The sequence below is a fragment of the Zingiber officinale genome, chromosome 6A (assembly GCF_018446385.1).
Source record: "Zingiber officinale cultivar Zhangliang chromosome 6A, Zo_v1.1, whole genome shotgun sequence".
NCBI lineage: Eukaryota > Viridiplantae > Streptophyta > Magnoliopsida > Zingiberales > Zingiberaceae > Zingiber > Zingiber officinale.
This window is the reverse complement of record NC_055997.1, coordinates 25,685,977-25,703,131: the sequence shown is the minus strand read 5'-3', so window position 1 is coordinate 25,703,131 and position 17,155 is coordinate 25,685,977. Positions and strand designations below refer to the sequence as shown.

Genomic DNA, 17,155 nt, shown 5'->3' with positions numbered 1-17,155 from the left:
GTTATTTAAAACAGCTACAGTTTGGATTAATTTAAGTACAATTATTTTGATTAAATTTAAATAATTTTGATAAAATTGATAAAAAAAAATTAATATAATAATTCACTACATATAATTTTGAATTAAATTTAAAAGGAAAAATTAAGTCAACTGCTATTTTTTTATAAAAATATATATAATATTATTTTAATATTAATAAAAATTATACATTTTTTATGATAAAAAATTAATTTTATTAGAGTAAAAAAGTGATATCTATAAATATATTTTACACTAGTAAAGTGTGATTTGGGGGGAAAAAATATACATATCCTTTTATTGATAACATGAATAAGGGGCATTTTAAAAAAAATGTTTACACATAAATAAATTGTATGGCACGATCGTGAAATATTTTCGCCTTGCCTATAAAAGTTTATCACGCGGCCGTAGAGCAATTACCGATAAGGTATACAATTGGGTGTCGAATCATGGCGCGCATGATTTGTTTTCTCGTCGTCCCGACAATGGAGGTTTAAAACCTAACCCTAACTTCAAGATACGCCACCAGAACCCTACTCGAGGAGCTCGATGGACGATCCCGATGGAGCCCTCAGCTTCGACTTTGAGGGCGGTCTTGACTCTGCCGCTCCTGCCTCCGTCGCTCCGGCGGCGGCCGCTGGACATCTGACGGCACCAGATCCTACGGCCGCCGCTGCAAACGCGGGAGTCGCTCCGCCTATCGGACCGGCCGATCAGATCGGTGGCGCAGCTGGAAATGGGCACGGGAGGCGGAGCTTCCGGCAGACTGTCTGCCGGCACTGGCTCCGTGGCTTGTGTATGAAGGGAGAGGCGTGTGGATTCCTGCACCAGTACGACAAGGAGCGGATGCCGGTATGCCGCTTCTTCCGCCTTTACGGGGAGTGTCGCGAGCAGGACTGCGTTTACAAGCACACGAATGAAGACATCAAGGAGTGTAATATGTAGGTATCAAGAACACCTAACTGTTTACTTTGATCTTGTCGGCAGTATTTTGGCTTCTGCCAAATTGGTTTGCTGATAACTTCTGAGGCTTTCTTGTTGTTCGTCTGATACTTTGATTTGGAGTTCCTATTGTTTATTGTTAAGAGACTCTTGTCCCTTGCAAATCTTTGGTATTTCAAAGACTTCATTTCTTTGGGCCCTGTAACATAGTTTATTACAGCACCTGGATTCTTGTTTTCAAGTACAAATTCTTCTTTTCTCTATATTGTTTTCATTTGTTCTCTTGAGTATCCATATGGAAGTTAAATCTACTTTAGAAATGAAAAAATGGGAATATCTTTTTGCAATTTTTGTTTCAGGGAAGACAGTAGAATGAACTATACAAGAGAGAAAAGAAAAAGGGTAATAAGAGAAAGTACTTTTTTCACAATATTCATGTTTCCGCTTTATTTGAGCAGATTTGTTTGTTTATGAAAGAAAATAAATTTTCACTAATTATTATTGATGTTTCGGATGATAAAATTTCATTTATGTTTGTCGATTATACATTCTACCATGGACACAAGACATCTTAGTGAGATGAGCAATGTTTCTCTGCTGCCTTCCAATTTATTTAGACTGGGATCAACTAGTTCTATTGATGATTTAACTTAAACTTTTACATTTTCATTTTTATTTTGTAGGTATAAACTTGGTTTCTGCCCCAATGGACCTGATTGTCGATACCGACATTTAAAGATGCCTGGGCCACCGCCTCCCATTGAAGAGGTCTTCCAGAAGATACAACATCTGAGTTCTTTTGGTTATGGATCTTCTTCAAACAGATTTTATCAGCACAGGAGCAACAATTATAACCAACAGCCAGATAAGAATCACTTGTCATCTGCTAGTGGGTTAGCTAATGCAACGGTTAAACTGATTCCACTGGATTCGTCAGATGCAAAGGCACCAGAATCCCTGGTACAACAGCCTCAGCAGCAACAGGAACAGCAGCAGCAGCAACAGCAGCAGCCACCACCTCCGCCCCCAGCAGCAGCAACAGAGAATCAAGCCCCGGGTACTTCGAATGGCTTGTCAAATCAACCTATTAGAACTGCATCTCTACTCCCTCAGGGACAATCTAGGTGTGTCTGGAGTTTCTAGATTTGTCTGCATTGTGAAAATTTGTAGTATATAACAGTGATATGTTTTTCAAATGTTCTGAGGAAGTTGTATTTCGTATTAAGAGGCTTACAGTATTAACATCACTTTGGATTTATATACTTTGTCAACTTATATTTTTACTTAATATTGTCATTGAGAATTGTTCATTGGAATTTCTCATATATACTTTGTTAGTATGTTGATTATAGCTTACTGTTTATTATTCCTGCTCTCTTTGCTGACCGTATAACAAGCAATATTATGAGGAAAGCAGAATTAATCTACGAATGTGGTGTATTGTTGTGCAATGCACTTCAATCATCTTTACGAAGTGTAGAAGTAGACAAGAGTTCATATTTATTGATCTTCATAATATGTTTTAGTGATTTTATGTCTTTTTCGGTTTGCATTGTCAGTGATAGATCTGAATATTTACTTGGTTATTTGTACCTCTTTAAAGAATTTTGTGAGTTGTTTTATCATTTTAAGTTGGCTTTGTGGTGCACCAAAGTAGCTGCTATCTGTGGAACTTCATTTCTTTCCATCTTATTTAAACATTTATATTTAGTCATGTTTAAGATGAAAAACTAGATGCTCACGAATGAAGTACATATAAAATGGTTGAGTTGAATTGGCATCTTGCTTTACCCAAAACAATTGAGTCATGATATTGTATTATAAGGATTGGAACCAGATTATTCACGATTTTATGGAATTAATTAGACTGGTTCTTCAACATTTTTTGTTTTTGACTAGATGAAATTTGGACACAGTCCCTCCGTGATGTGCAGCAACCTGGAACTTGTTTTTTTTTTAAAAACTTTATTGTCATGTTGATTCCTAGGTTTAGTTAAATGTGACAAAGACCAAATTGGTTTTATGACATAATAAACTCTGTAAACATCTTTTTGTTTTCAGAGTTAAGGTTATCAAGTGGATGCACTTCTATGCTTTCTTTTCATTTCTATTTTTCTTTTGTTGTTAAAATGCCTTCCATATAGATCTCATCTTCTATTTTGCATTGTTCATACATTGTTATGCCTGGGATGAATTTTACTAGCACAAAAATGGTATACTGATTATTTGTTATTTAAAACTAGGTATTTTATTGTCAAAAGTTGCAATCGAGAAAATCTGGAAATATCTGTTCAGCAGGGTGTTTGGGCAACTCAAAGAAGTAATGAGGCTAAACTTAATGAGGCATTTGAATCTACAGAAAATGTTATTTTGATATTTTCAATCAATAAAACTCGCCATTTTCAGGTATTGCAGTTTGCCATTTTGAAATTTACTTTCCATCCATCATGTACACCTTTAACTTGTGTCATTAAATGTAAATGGACACCTAGTCAATTTCTTACCATGCTTTGCATTATTCAATAGGTTCTGGCTGAAACATAGAATGTGTGTCAATGATTTTCTTAGGGATGTGCTAAGATGACTTCTAGGATTGGTGGTTATATTGGTGGAGGGAATTGGAAATATTCTCATGGAACCGCACATTATGGCCGAAACTTTTCACTTAAATGGCTAAAGGTATGAATGATTTGAGATCATTTGGTACTATAGCTTTCTTTTCTTGCTCATTCCTCTGGTGTTATTTCTTCTCACTCTTTTGTCAATTAATGTTTCTTTTCCCTATTGACTTTGCTAAATTTCCTCCCATTCTGTCAAATACAAACTCAAGTGTGTTTCCACCTGTTAACAATTTTTGTACTGGGATATTCTTGTTTGTTTGTTATCTGTGAAAAAGATGTTGGATGTGATAATTGTATCTGTACATAAGCAAGTGTTCTTGGTTTTGTGACAGTCATTTAGACAATCAGCATACAAATTGCCCAATTTATAAATTAAGCACTATGTATGCAGAAAGTAGGTCCCAATGTGGGTAATAACTAATCCTTTTTAAAGGATTTGATACATAAGAGGAAACTAAGTGGGTAATCAGAGTATTATGGCAGCTCGACTAGATTGAAAGTCTAAGTGCCTGAGCACCACAAACAATCTGAATGCCAAACCCACATCTTATCCACCGAAACTGATTCAGCATCATGGTTTATGGTATTTACTTTAACCAATTTTAACAGTGATCTACCTTTAACTGCCAAGTATCTTACTGAAGATCTGACAGAATATTTGTTGCATACTCATGCCAGCACAACAGCAACAAACAGGTCTCCAGTTTATTGTAATTAATCTTATTGCATCCTATTTTTATCATATAATGAGCATCGTTGACTTAGGTAATGTAGTTGATTTAGTGCCGAATATTAGAGTTGCTAATGATGCTATATATATATATATATATATATATATATATTACTAATCTTATCTATCCAATTAATTATTTGTTATGCCCTTTGTTTTATACCAAGTTAATGTGCCCTCAAAAGTCCATTTCATGTTGCAGCTATGTGAATTGTCCTTCAATAAAACTCATCATCTCAGGAATCCATATAATGACAACCTCCCGGTGAAGGTATGCCAATTTCCTCTAGTAATTTCTGGGGTCTCAATTCCTCTGTACGCATGTCAGATTCCCAATGCTTTGATACTGATACTTATGTTGGACATTGACACTCTTGGTGATAATGTATGAATATTAATAGAAATAGTTGTGGTGCCATAAGTTGAAATGGACCTGAATCACCTGATGTTGATGCATTTAAACCTTAGTGTCACTTTCAGGTTAGACCCATGTTAATCTATATCATACAAATATCAATATTAAGATGTGAATGACTTCATTGCCTACGATTCAGGTTATCATATATCCATTATCAATGTTGCCAAAATTTGCAAGTTATGTTTTTTATTTGGAAGGGAATGTTATCACTATGGGCAGCAAAATGGTATCCATTGTTTCCTTCATGCTTATCCGAAGGGCTTATTCCACTCGGAATATCTATCTGCTCTCGCTTTTCATCTTTTTAGCTAGATGTTACTTTCCTGTAGCTGCTCTTCTATGTTGAATGCATTTGTTTATATTTTGAAAGTTGATAGGTAATCCAAAATTTTAAAAGGAATTTTGAGTTGGCGATTAACTCACCGCGTATTGCATATGCTTTATGCAAGGGGATATGTTGTTAGTATTTTGAAAAATATTTTAAAAGAATTATATTAACAAAATGATTAGAAGAAATCTATATATATATCATTCCATCAGCTTCAAAATTCCAAATAGAAAAATTTTATGTCAAGGATAATGTATAACAAATAGTATAACAATATAAAATAGTTCATATTTATAAGTAAAATTTAATAGTGTGACAATATAACATTATATGTAAAATGTTCATCACTTGCAAAACATTAACACTTAGAAGTTATGTGCTACCGCATTAAAAGTTTAATTTAGGGTTTCACAATCACAAGAATTAGTCTTTTATTAAAATTTCTCTTTAATTTCTTAATCATCAAATAAACCTAACAATTTTTTTTTCACCATGTGGATCGCTTGCCTAGGCTGCCTCTGTGCTGCCACGAACTGCCTAAAGGGACAGCATATTGAATATGTGATGCAGTCCCTTTCTAAAACACTATGTGTTGCTTTTAAGAACACTGATAGAAACTAGTGGCTTGCAGTGTTATTGTTCAAAATTTACTATTTATGACAACTTGAAATCTCATGAAAGTATGTTGGACTGCTAGCCATATTTAGGGTGATGATGTTCATAATCTCTGTTCTATTGCTTTTTGGAACATTTGTGAATTTTCCTTAGTTGCTATTTGTAATCTATTCTTAATGAAACTTAAGGTGTTAGTTTCCGATGATGAGACAAATGGATGTGTTATCTTAAACAAATAACACATCCAGGGTTTGTAGTCCAATTTTTGGAGTGGAGTATGCTACTACGTTCTTCATTAACTAAATGCCAAGAACTAGAAGCACATAGTATATAAAATTCCACATTTTTTGAGATGACGCTAAAATTAAGAGTAATGTTTATACTTAATAGTGGGAAATGATCTATTTAGCCTTAGCTCAAATAGGATGAACATTGTGTCTTCTCATTCTTGTACTGTTAAAGAGGCATTTTATGGTTTTGAATAATTTTTCTTAAACAAATGTATGTTACTAAAATTAAAATTAAAACTTTTGACTTCTCACATGATTGCAGATTAGTCGGGACTGCCAAGAGCTGGAACCTTTTATTGGAGACCAGTTGGCCTCGCTGCTTTATCTGGAGCCTGATAGTGAACTGATGGTGCGCTGTTATTCTTTTCAGCAAATTTTCCACTCTAAATCATTATTGCTGTAGATTCACATTCAGCGTAGGTCTAGTTTGATTTACACATATCATGCTTTTTCATAAATTCAAGTTAATCTTCTGTCTCATCATCAATCTTCTGTGACCTGATAGTTGGCCATCATCACTAAAAACCCTAAGCTCTGTTTTCAATTCTATTGGATGAGAAGAAGTTGCTAACTTCTTGTTTTCATACATTCAATTCTGCTTTCAATTCTAGAATAATCCTATGAGCCATTCTACTTTGAATTTGACCAGAGAAGAAGTTGCTAAGTAACTTCATAGTTTTTGAGGATGCTTCAAGTTTCAGTTCATAATCTTGACTTTGGAATTATACAAATTCTGAGAATTGCATATTAAAGGTGATTGTTGTGTAAATCAAAGCTACTTTTAAAAAAACATCACATGGATATCATTAAGAAGATTTGCAGAAGTTAAAAATAGCATGTATAATTCTGTGTGAATTTGAATCTCTCAAGGTGGTTTGCTATACTCTAGCCATTGCAATCAAAATCATTAAGCCACACGCTGATTTTCTATGCCCATATTTTTCTCAACGACTTTAAACCTGAATAAGCTTATGCTTCCAGAATTTTCTTCCTGACTTCATATAGGATTAACAGTAGCAATTTGGCATACACAGTATAGCATTTTAACACCTAGTCTATTTTGTAATCTTATATATTCTTGTCTATATGGCTGTTCTTCAACCGTTCCATTTGAACTTTTCCTGACCTAGCAAATAGCTCATGTTGCATTGGCATCATTTTTAACATGCGGGTTATTCCTATTTGAGGATGGAAAATCAATTGTCTGGTTAGTTTTTCTTTGCAAGTTTGTGATTTAATGTTGGATGGTGAATTGTCCAGGCAATGCTGGCGGCTGCAGAGTCCAAGCGGGAAGAGGAAAAGGCCAAGGGAGTTGGCATCGAGGAGGCGAGAGAAAATCCTGACATTGTCCTCTTCGAGGACAATGAGGAGGAGGAAGAGGACGAAAGTGAGGAAGAAGATGATAACAGCAACCAAGCTACACAAGGGAGAGGAAGAGGAAGAGGGATGATGTGGCAGCCACAGATTCCATTTGTACGCGGAGGAAGGCCTATGCTTGGCGTACGAGGTTTCCCTCCAATGATGATGGGGGCTGATGGATTTGGTTTCGGTGATGGCTTCTCTACACCAGACATGTATGGTCCTCGTATTTTCCCACCATTTGGAGGCCCTCGGTTTGCTGGTGATTTTTCAGGAGGCATGGTCTTCCCTGGCAGACCCCTGCAGCCAGGGGCAGTTTTCCCAATGGGCAACCTAGGAATGATGATGGGTCCTGGTCGACCACCATTTATGGGTGGCATGCCAATGGGTGGGATTGGTCGAGCTAATCGTCCTGTGGGAGTTCCACCATTTCTACATCCTCCTTTGTCGAATAACCGAGCTGCAAAGAGGGACCACAGGAGACCAGCCAATGATAGATATGAGAGTGGATCTGATCAGGGCAACAGGGGCCAGGAGATGGTTGGAACTCCCAGTGGAGTAGATGATGATGCAGGGTATTGGCAAGGTGGCGATAAGGCTTCTGATGACAAATACACTGCAGGGAGAAGTTTCCAAAATGATGAGAGCGAGAGTGAGGATGAGATGGCACCAAGGCGATCTAGACATAGCGATGGCAAGAGAAAGCATGGCGGATCTGAGGGGGAAGCTGCATTAAACTAGTTCATTACATCAGCATCCACTCAAACAGCAATGAGTTCCCAAGATATTGCTCGAGAGATTTCAGAGAACAAAGCGATAATTTCTCCCTTTTGTTGCATTTTGTAATATTTGTACTACAAATTCGGAGTTGGTTTATGAGAATGTTCGAGTGAAATAGTACTTACTAATCACAAGCCCTTCTAGGCGATTCAAGCCATTTGTTTCTCCACATTTAACTCTGTATAGGAGGATTGTTGAAATTTTTAGCTTGTATAAGCATTTGAATCATTGAAGCTTATGGTACTGCAACTAGTGGTCGTCTACTTTAAATTAGGGACACAACCCAACCTTTTTATGAATGCAAAGTTGGGTGCAACTATACTTTTTTCATTTATTATATATATATATATATATATATATATTCCTTTTTGGCATTTGATTAATGGCATATAACAACAAATTAACTTTCTGATCTTTATTCTGGCCATTACAGAATAAGTTTTGTAACTTGCTTGTTGAATATGACAGTAAACCCTTAAGCCGATGCAGGATTGTTCGCGTATCATTTGCAATTTTGGCATTGGATGAACCTTCTCCTGCCGGACTCCATGATCATGGATTCACAAGAATAAGAAAGTGAAGAAGAAATCAATCACTAGTCAGTACCAAAACCCACAATAGAACTTCATCTGCTTCTCTAGCTGTGTCAATGTACAGTTGGCCATAATGACACAGCTTTTTGCTTGAACACTGGAAGAAGTTTGTTTTATATAAAAATGCATGTTTATATCTGAAGTCATTATAACTTCATCATCATAAACTTAATTGGTCGAATTGAATAGGTTACACGATCATTCTAAACATGAGATTGATATATTAATATAACATTTTTTTACTTTTTCCAAATATTAGACATCAGAAAAGATTTAGTTGATGCACCTCCCTCTGTGTAAAGTTACAAACATAAGAGCAGAGATTTAGTTGATCACCAGTAGTCTCCACAAGAACAAGTTCCTTCTCTGAAGTGGTGAAACCTGTTTGCATCTCGAACTATGATCTCCCTCTGAGTGACTGCCGATGCCAGCTTCGTAAAGTTATGACAATCTCCACAGACTCTGAGGTTCTTAGATATCCTTAGCGTCGTGCCACCCGGTGTAGCAATGATACCATATGCAATGGCCAATTTCTCACTGTGGGTGGACAAGATTCCTGCTTTAAGTTCCTCATCTATGTCATGAAGCACAAAGTTTGTATCAGGAACATAGCCAGCCAACTCCAACTTCTCAATCAACACTTTCAGTGTCTTGTATATCTCCTTTGATAGTGGATTGGATTTGTCCCCCACTCTGAAGCGATGCGTCTTCTTGCCGATCTCAATCAGTGTCCAACCAGGGGTCTTCCTCAGACCCTTGCTGGCCATCAACTCCCTAACCTTGGCCACATCATCCCACCTCCCGGCATTGGCATATATATTCGAGAGCAAAACGTAATAGCTCGGAATCCTTGGATTCAACTCGAGAAGACTTTTTGCAGCCCTTTCTGCAAAATGTGTAGTACCATGGATCCTACAAGCTCCCAGTAATGCACCCCAAAAGCCTTCATCTTTTTCGGCAGTCATCTTCTCTGACAGCTCGAGTGCCTCTTTCAGCTTTCCTGCTCGGCCAAGTAGATCTACCACGCACGTATAGTGCTTCACATCAGGATAGATAAAGTATTCCTTCTCCATCGAATGGAAAAACCGCAGACCCTCATCGACTAAACCTGCATGGCTACAAGCTGACAAGATGGAAACACATGTAATCCGGTTTGGCTGAATTCCACTCTGCAACATCAGGGGAAACAACTCAAGCGCTTCTCTGCCGCAACCATGAATTCCATACGCAGAGATCATCGTGCTCCAGGTAATGACATTCTTGTCTCTCATACCGTCGAAGATCTCTCTGGCAGCATCCACACTGCCACACTTTGCATACATGTCTATCATTGCGGTTCCTAATATTAGATCCACCGAAAACTTGTGGTTCGATATGTAATCATGAATCATCTTGGCATTGTGCATCACCCCTAGCTTTGCACAAGCAAAGACCACAGTTACTGTTGTGATCTTATCGGGCGCAACGCCTTCTTCCATCATCCGATCAAACAATATCAGGGATTCCTCAGGATTACCGCAGTCAGCATAACCAGATATCATGACTGTCCAGGATACCATGTCTCTCTTAACCATTTTATCGAACACTTTTCGTGCGTTCTCAACGTCGCCACATCTAGCGTACATATCGACCAGAGCCGCCGAGACGAAGAGATCGGAATGAAGGCCGGCCTTGAAAACCAGGTTGTGGACCTCGACGCCGAGTCGGAGAGACATCGTATCCCGGCACGCCCTTAAAACGAAAGGCAGAGTGAAGTTATCGATTCTGGAGCCGGAGCGGACGAAATCCCGAAATGTACCGAAGCAGCTAGCGTAATCTCCTACCTTGGCGAAGGCTCCGATGACGACACTCCAAGACACGTTGTCTCGCTCCCCCATCCGGAGGAAGAGCGCGTAGGCGTCGGCAAGCGCAAAGTGCTGGGCGTAGATGTAGATGTGCTTGTTGGCGACGCCGAGGTTGCGCATCATGCCGGTGGTGGTGGCGAAAGCGTGGACCCTTCTGATGTCGTCCACATATCGGCATCGGACGAGGGCGGAGACGAAGGATCTCGGGTCGAGGGTGGTGGGGGTAGGGGTAGGGGTGGGAGAGGAGAAGTGGGAAGCGAAAAAGGAGTCAACGGCGGCGCCGCAGGAGGAGAAGGAAGAAGAAAGGAGGCACCTTTCTTCGGCTTGACGGCAGGCGAGGAAGGAGAAGGTAGTAGAGCATCTGAAATGGAGCATGGAAGAAGAAGAAGCAGCAAAGGCTTTTTGCGGCGCTTGCCAATTTAAAAGTGTTACGGTCAAATATATGATCGCGTCACCAGTCGAACGTGCTCTCTCTAGAGGTCCTCGTGAGGAGGATGAGAAATATCCGAAACATAATCCAAACGTTGGAGAGATCCGACACTCAAATTAGAGAGTGCTTAAGTATTATGCTACAAGAGGAGGAAGAAGAATCCGGTGGAGTGCTCAGGAGAGTTCCCAATCCTTTGCTCTTATCATATTATTAGAGGGACACTATGCTGTGTCTTCTTCATCGTCCTTATGATGGTAAAAGATGAATACGTTCATTTCTAACATACACGAAGGAGAAAAATCACGAATGACTACTAGTCTTTGAAATAATGACTAATACATAAGGGAGACATTTATCATTCTCTTCATCATCCTCGTGTGTGAGTGAGTAGTGAGTGAGGGAATCAGATTAGATAGCAACGTGTTTGAAGGAGAACATCTAGAAAATCAGATTTGACGGCCCAAGCGATATGTTCTGAAATATTCATAGAGAAACTATCTCATTGAGGAAGCGATTACACTACTTCCTTATTCATGTGTCCCCCATGTAGGATATAAGCTCAATCTGAATACAGATAAGAAAATGAAATTGATATTGAGTGACTGAAAATAGATAAAGTCAAATCGAGACAGGGATGGTATCAACGACTAAAGCCAAAACATGGATTATACCGAAATGTGAGGTTGAGATAGAGAGGATGTCAACGATTGAGATCGAGACAAGGATAATGTCAGGATCTGAGATAGAATCTTCAGTATAAGCATATTTAACTGGTTCAATTAGATCCGAATCTCATTTGGACTGCATGTCTGACTTATCTTAATTTTGAATGACAACTCAACATGACTTTTAATTATATAAATAAGGTGGGAACGATAGAATTCAACCGCTTCAAAAACTTTAAAAAAACATATTTAAAAAAAATACTGTAATAAATTTTTTTTTTAAATGTCTGATGTGATTTTTTAGCAAATGTCCATATAAACGGTTTAATTCAGTCCTTTGCCACACAAGTTGTCAATTGACGTAATGGCATCCAACAAACATCCATTCTTATAGGGGATCATTGCCAATTGAATCGCCTCTGATACAGATGAAGGAATCCAGCTCATAGAACCCAAACCACTATCTCTTGCATCACTAACAATACCTTAGGTGCCCCCACGGGCTGGATCAGCTGGAGAGGTGCCTGATTCTTGCAGCTAAGGTTCCCATTCTTATAGGGGATCATTGTCAATTGAATCACCTCTGATACAGATGAAGGAATCCAGCTCATAGAACCCAAACCACTATCTCTTGCATCACTAACAATACCTTAGGCACCGAAAAAAAACTTCTCCCATTTTTTAATTATTTGACGGTCGACTATAAACTGATCCCGTAATTTATCTTCCTTTACATGACCTGAGGACATATTGTAACGGATGCTTGGGATGAACGTAATCATCTTTTACTATAACTAACAATACCTTAGATCTATCGGAAGAAACCCCTCTACGAAGCAACATCCTCAGGTATGATCACTTGTGGGGCATCAAAAGCAACAACACATCTAAAATTTAAAGATAGCATTTGCCAAACAAAAACAAGAAACAAAGAAGCAACTGGTGTCATTGTTTGTTTAGAACGAGCAAAGAACAGAAAATTGGTAGTCCAGTGGCAAGAACTCACCTGCTATTTTAGAATGAACACAAGATTCATAACCAGGAAGATGACAAAAAGATCAAGGGCCGAAGGACTATGCAAATGGCAGTGAACAAATTCTTCAAATCTGCAAACTAAACAAGTTGCAGAATTAACATTTAAACCCTCCACATGCCATCAACCACAACACGAGAATGATTGCAAGGATGACACCAGCCACCATCAGTTTAAATCTGAGGTTCTGAAGCCACATCTTTCGCCGGAGTTGCCTGCCTTGTCTCTGGAAACTGTCTGCCTGAGGAAGCAATATTACAAAAAGGATGTCAATCTTTCTCTTTCTTTTTCTTTTTATTTCTCAAGTGTGCAACATATCAACTGCAAAAGGCAGTACCTGAAGCTGTAAGTTTTCAGTCTTGTCTACAAGAAATTCAATCTTTTCACCTCGATCCAGAACCTGCTCAGAATCAAGCTTCACTCAGCTTACAATTGTAACATATTTTATGAATGTGTAACTTGAAGCAGAATGACAAACTAGAAACACTATACAAACTCAGCAAGGCTTGGTAACCACTAGTCAAGAAAAATTCTTCAACTGTTATAAAAAGAAGCAAGTACTAGCATAATTAAATCCATCAATAGCTTACAAACTATCTGCTCTACTAAATCAAAAACAATTTTCCATTCACTGCCAAACAGGTTAGCCAATGTTCGATCTTAACATAATGTTTCTATTTGTGATTCTTAAACTTATGTGTGTGTGTGTTTTGCTCATCGGACATCTTGTCCCGAGTTTTCTTAGGTGCAAAAAAAGTGCTCTGTCACTAATTTAAATAATATCTGTTACCTTAATCTATCTGTTGTTTGGCATTCTATATGTATATCTCCGATAGGCAGTTGCAATTTAATGTTTCCTCAATGATTCATCAAGAACTATAGGAAGAGTAAAATAGAAGGTAAACCTCTGATCTTTTTCCTGATAAGAATGACAAATACTCCTTTACATAATTTAAATGGTTAGTATCCTACTAATTTTGCTGATGGTGAGATTGATGCCTTGTAGTAATAATGTTATATGATATAATGTGGGCATAGTTACACCATTAAAGAGATTTTGATTTATGTGATTGCATTTATAAATTGGTACAGTTTTCTATTAGGTAATCTAAGTATTAAATATGTGTAAATTATGTGTCTGAAATTCTTTTAGATTGATTTACTTATTAATGGGCGATTTTGTGTGTTCCGTTAATATGATATTAAGTGTTATTTGACATACTTGTACATGCATATAAATCATTTACTTCATATTTAGGTGCACACCTGGACGTAGGCTCTTCAACCTCTCAGCGCTTAATCACGCCTTGTGCCTTTAAAAACACTGCTCCCAACTATGCAATCCAATAATATCCACTATCTAGCTTGTTCATATTCATATAATTCTCATGCGTGTTCAATATTCTCCCAGATATGATGAGTACAATAATTCAAACTACATGTCATAATCATGCGATCGAAAAAATCAAGATATTTGTTTGCACAACATGGAATTACTGTATAATAACGCACCTGAAAGAACAGAAAATGATTATGCAACAAATGTTGGCATCAGTCACATCATATGGTAATGCTCAAATACTCAGCATTAAATCCATAAAACCACCACATTTTAAAGCAGTAAACTTATGTTTACAGAGTGCTATTACAACTTGCTAAGTTGTTAGTAACAGGGCCAGCAACAGCATACCTTTTCTATATTGTCCATCATTATTCCTTTAACCTCAGTTATATGAGCTTTCAGCTTTGAAAGTTTGCTCATTTCCTCTGGATGATTTATGCAATACTCCATATGCTCCTTCAGCCTTGGACTGTAAAAAGCAGTCACATGTTAAAGTATGACCAAACAACTACAACTAAACTAACAAACTGTAAAATCCCACTATTTCTAGTTGCAAATGTTTTTAACTGAAAATTCCAATCAACCCTGTGAAGATCATCTCATGTTATACCAAGGGCAAAGAAATTGATAAACTGGAAGCTTAAGTGCAACAATGTCTACATACCCAAATTCCCTATCAAGACTGTAAGCAGTGCTAAATCTGTCCCCAAACAAATCAGCATCTTCCTCATCAATGAGTGGATGGGAGTTGTTACCACTGATACTTTGTCCATAGCGGTGCATGAAATCATCCTTGACACGTTCTAGAAACACAAATGGAACACTTCTTCCAGCTGATTCATCAGCTACCACGAGGAACACTACACAAAAGAAAAGCAGGTATATGAAAAAAAATATCCAACACGGTACAGAAGTAAAATTTCAGTTACTGTACCAAATTCTTTATCAACCAGGAAGTTGAATGTGCGGCAATCAGATGAGAATGTGAATTTCTTATTATTTTGAGGCAAATTCTGTAAGCATTGGACAGCAATAGTGCTGAAATTCCCCGAAAAGGGAGTGTATTCAGCAAGCACAACACTCCCTTTAGCCACAAAACTATAAATTAACGGCGGCTGGCTCATGTTTCTTGAAAAATTATCCAATTAATCGGCAAAAAAATCTATCTTCGCACCTGTAGATGAGAAACAAAAGACAAGATCTCAACTTTCACAAGCAATAAAACCAACAATTAGGGAGCGGCAATTGTGAATTCTCAATAACTCGCGACATACAGATCTGCGCACTGTCAATGGAAATCAACTGAAGATGGCAACATCACAGCAGAAATAGGAACGAAGAAAATACATTAATAATAATAATTTTGCTAAAATCGCCCAAAACAGTCTTCCTGGGCAAAAATTCCAAGGAAGTACAAGTCAAACAGCCCATGGATCCAGAAAAGGAACATAAACTAGAAAATAGATCAGAACCGTGATCTGATAAGGATCTCAAACTGCGATCCAGAGGGGGGCCAATATCGTCGACGCAATAGTTTCCCTGTCACTAACAGGATCAAAATCAAGAGACATCGAATGCAATCAGACAGAAGAGGGAGGAGAAAGAAGTGATCGAACCTCGTGAACCCTAATTTACGAGCCTCGGCGATTGGATCCTTTCGCGCAGTCTCCGTTAAAAACAGCCGTCGAACTCGGACTGCCGTAGCAAGCAACCGGTCATCTTTTACATAGCGGATACCGGCTATAACACCTGCCCGGTGTCACACCGTTTTCAGATATATACCGTCTCGTTATCATATGAAACGTTATATTCATGTCATAATCGGTTCGAGCGGTTTGGTGAAACGGGCAGGTATGATTTTCTTAGTGTAAGTTGATTTGCCAACTAAAAATAAAAACTTGTGGTAAGATGATGGCTTTCTTACCATCATGCTCTCTTTTAAAATTTTTAAATATTCAACTTGAATAAATATCCCATACCATCAGTCTCACAGTCATTTATAGAGTGTTAAATTAAGAAATTAAACATCAACATATGAGAAAGTATTTCTTTGACTTCATCAAACATTAATACATTTAAGATGGTTAAAAAATTGATGATAAATTTCAAAAAGTATTCTAAATATTTTATTATAAATTTATCATCCATTCATACATTAATCATTTCAAATGATAACATATGATCAACCTGAAATTGATTCCTAATGGATACAAAATACTCTATGATTGCCTCACCTTTGTATGTGCTATTGTTGTTTGATAAAATCCTTTATGGGGCACCAAAATAACAGTTTTACCTTTTGCTAATAATTTAAAATGGATTTTTTTTTTTCAAAGTGAAATAACTAGTAATAGTCATGTTAGAGCAATTTTTTAAAAAAATACAATAATTAATTTAAACTAATTTTATCAATTTAACTAAATTGAATTTTATACGGACTCCGGGTACCCCACATAATTGGTCCACAATCATTTTTAAAGAGGTAAATCAGGAAACTGAACAAATTAAGATTATTAAAAAAGTTAATGATAAATTTGAAAAAGTTCTAAAATTTTTATTATAAATTTATCTGTCACTTGTACGTTAATCATTTAGAATGGACGCCTACGGATTAGTAAAAATGATTCATATGTGGTATCATCATATATAAACTTGTGATTGATTCCTAACGGGTATGGAATGCTCCATAATTATCTTATCCTTGCACGCGCTAGTGTTACTTGATGAAACCCCATAATTTAGCTCATTTTAAAAAATACGAGGCTTCAGAGTGAGAGTTTCACCTTTTGCTAATCATTTAGAATGGATATTATTTTTCTCAAAATGAAATAATTAGTCATAGTCTTCTTAGAGATTTTGTTAAAAAATATATAATGATTAAATTAATTAATTCAAACTAATTTTACCAATTTAACTAAATTAAATTAATATAATTTTATCAATTTGCTAATCATTTATAGAGAGTTACATCATAAAATTGAATAAACCACCACATGAAAAAGTATTTCTCTCGACTTAAACAAATTTTAATATATTTAAGATTGTTAAAAAGTTTATGATAAATTTCAAAAAGTATTCTAAAATTTTTATTATAAATTTATCTTCCACCCATACGTTAAATATGGTGTTACTATAGATAAACTT

The 17,155-nt window shown here is 37.0% G+C and overlaps 3 protein-coding genes across 6 annotated transcripts; 1 reads left to right on the top strand and 2 right to left on the bottom strand.

Annotated features, from left to right (window-relative positions):
• The first annotated feature begins 522 nt into the window (after window positions 1–522).
• Window positions 523–8,353, top strand: LOC121996163 (zinc finger CCCH domain-containing protein 45-like). Its single transcript, XM_042550011.1, has 7 exons — window positions 523–962; window positions 1,647–2,087; window positions 3,207–3,369; window positions 3,532–3,642; window positions 4,517–4,585; window positions 6,228–6,314; window positions 7,226–8,353. Exons 1-7 carry the CDS (start codon window positions 571–573, stop codon window positions 8,063–8,065), a joined length of 2,103 nt encoding a protein of 700 aa, XP_042405945.1. The 5' UTR covers window positions 523–570; the 3' UTR covers window positions 8,066–8,353.
• A 506-nt stretch (window positions 8,354–8,859) lies between these two features.
• Window positions 8,860–11,142, bottom strand: LOC121996161 (pentatricopeptide repeat-containing protein At4g21065-like). The gene has a single exon (XM_042550010.1). It carries the CDS (start codon window positions 10,914–10,916, stop codon window positions 9,030–9,032), a length of 1,887 nt encoding a protein of 628 aa, XP_042405944.1. The 5' UTR covers window positions 10,917–11,142; the 3' UTR covers window positions 8,860–9,029.
• A 1,420-nt stretch (window positions 11,143–12,562) lies between these two features.
• LOC121996160 (vesicle-associated membrane protein 727-like) lies at window positions 12,563–15,778 on the bottom strand. Of its 4 annotated transcripts, none has more exons than XM_042550006.1 (7): window positions 15,628–15,778; window positions 15,484–15,550; window positions 14,946–15,185; window positions 14,676–14,871; window positions 14,360–14,480; window positions 13,007–13,069; window positions 12,563–12,910 (listed from the first exon to the last, which is right to left on the bottom strand). In XM_042550006.1, the coding sequence occupies exons 3-7, from the start codon at window positions 15,133–15,135 to the stop codon at window positions 12,767–12,769; spliced, it is 714 nt and encodes a 237-aa protein (XP_042405940.1). In that variant the 5' UTR covers window positions 15,136–15,185; window positions 15,484–15,550; window positions 15,628–15,778; the 3' UTR covers window positions 12,563–12,766. The 4 variants fall into 4 exon arrangements, with proteins under 4 accessions (XP_042405940.1, XP_042405942.1, XP_042405941.1 ...); XM_042550008.1 differs by having other exon boundaries at window positions 15,484–15,556; window positions 15,628–15,751; XM_042550007.1 differs by lacking the exon at window positions 15,484–15,550 and having other exon boundaries at window positions 15,628–15,774.
• Window positions 15,779–17,155: the final 1,377 nt, after the last annotated feature.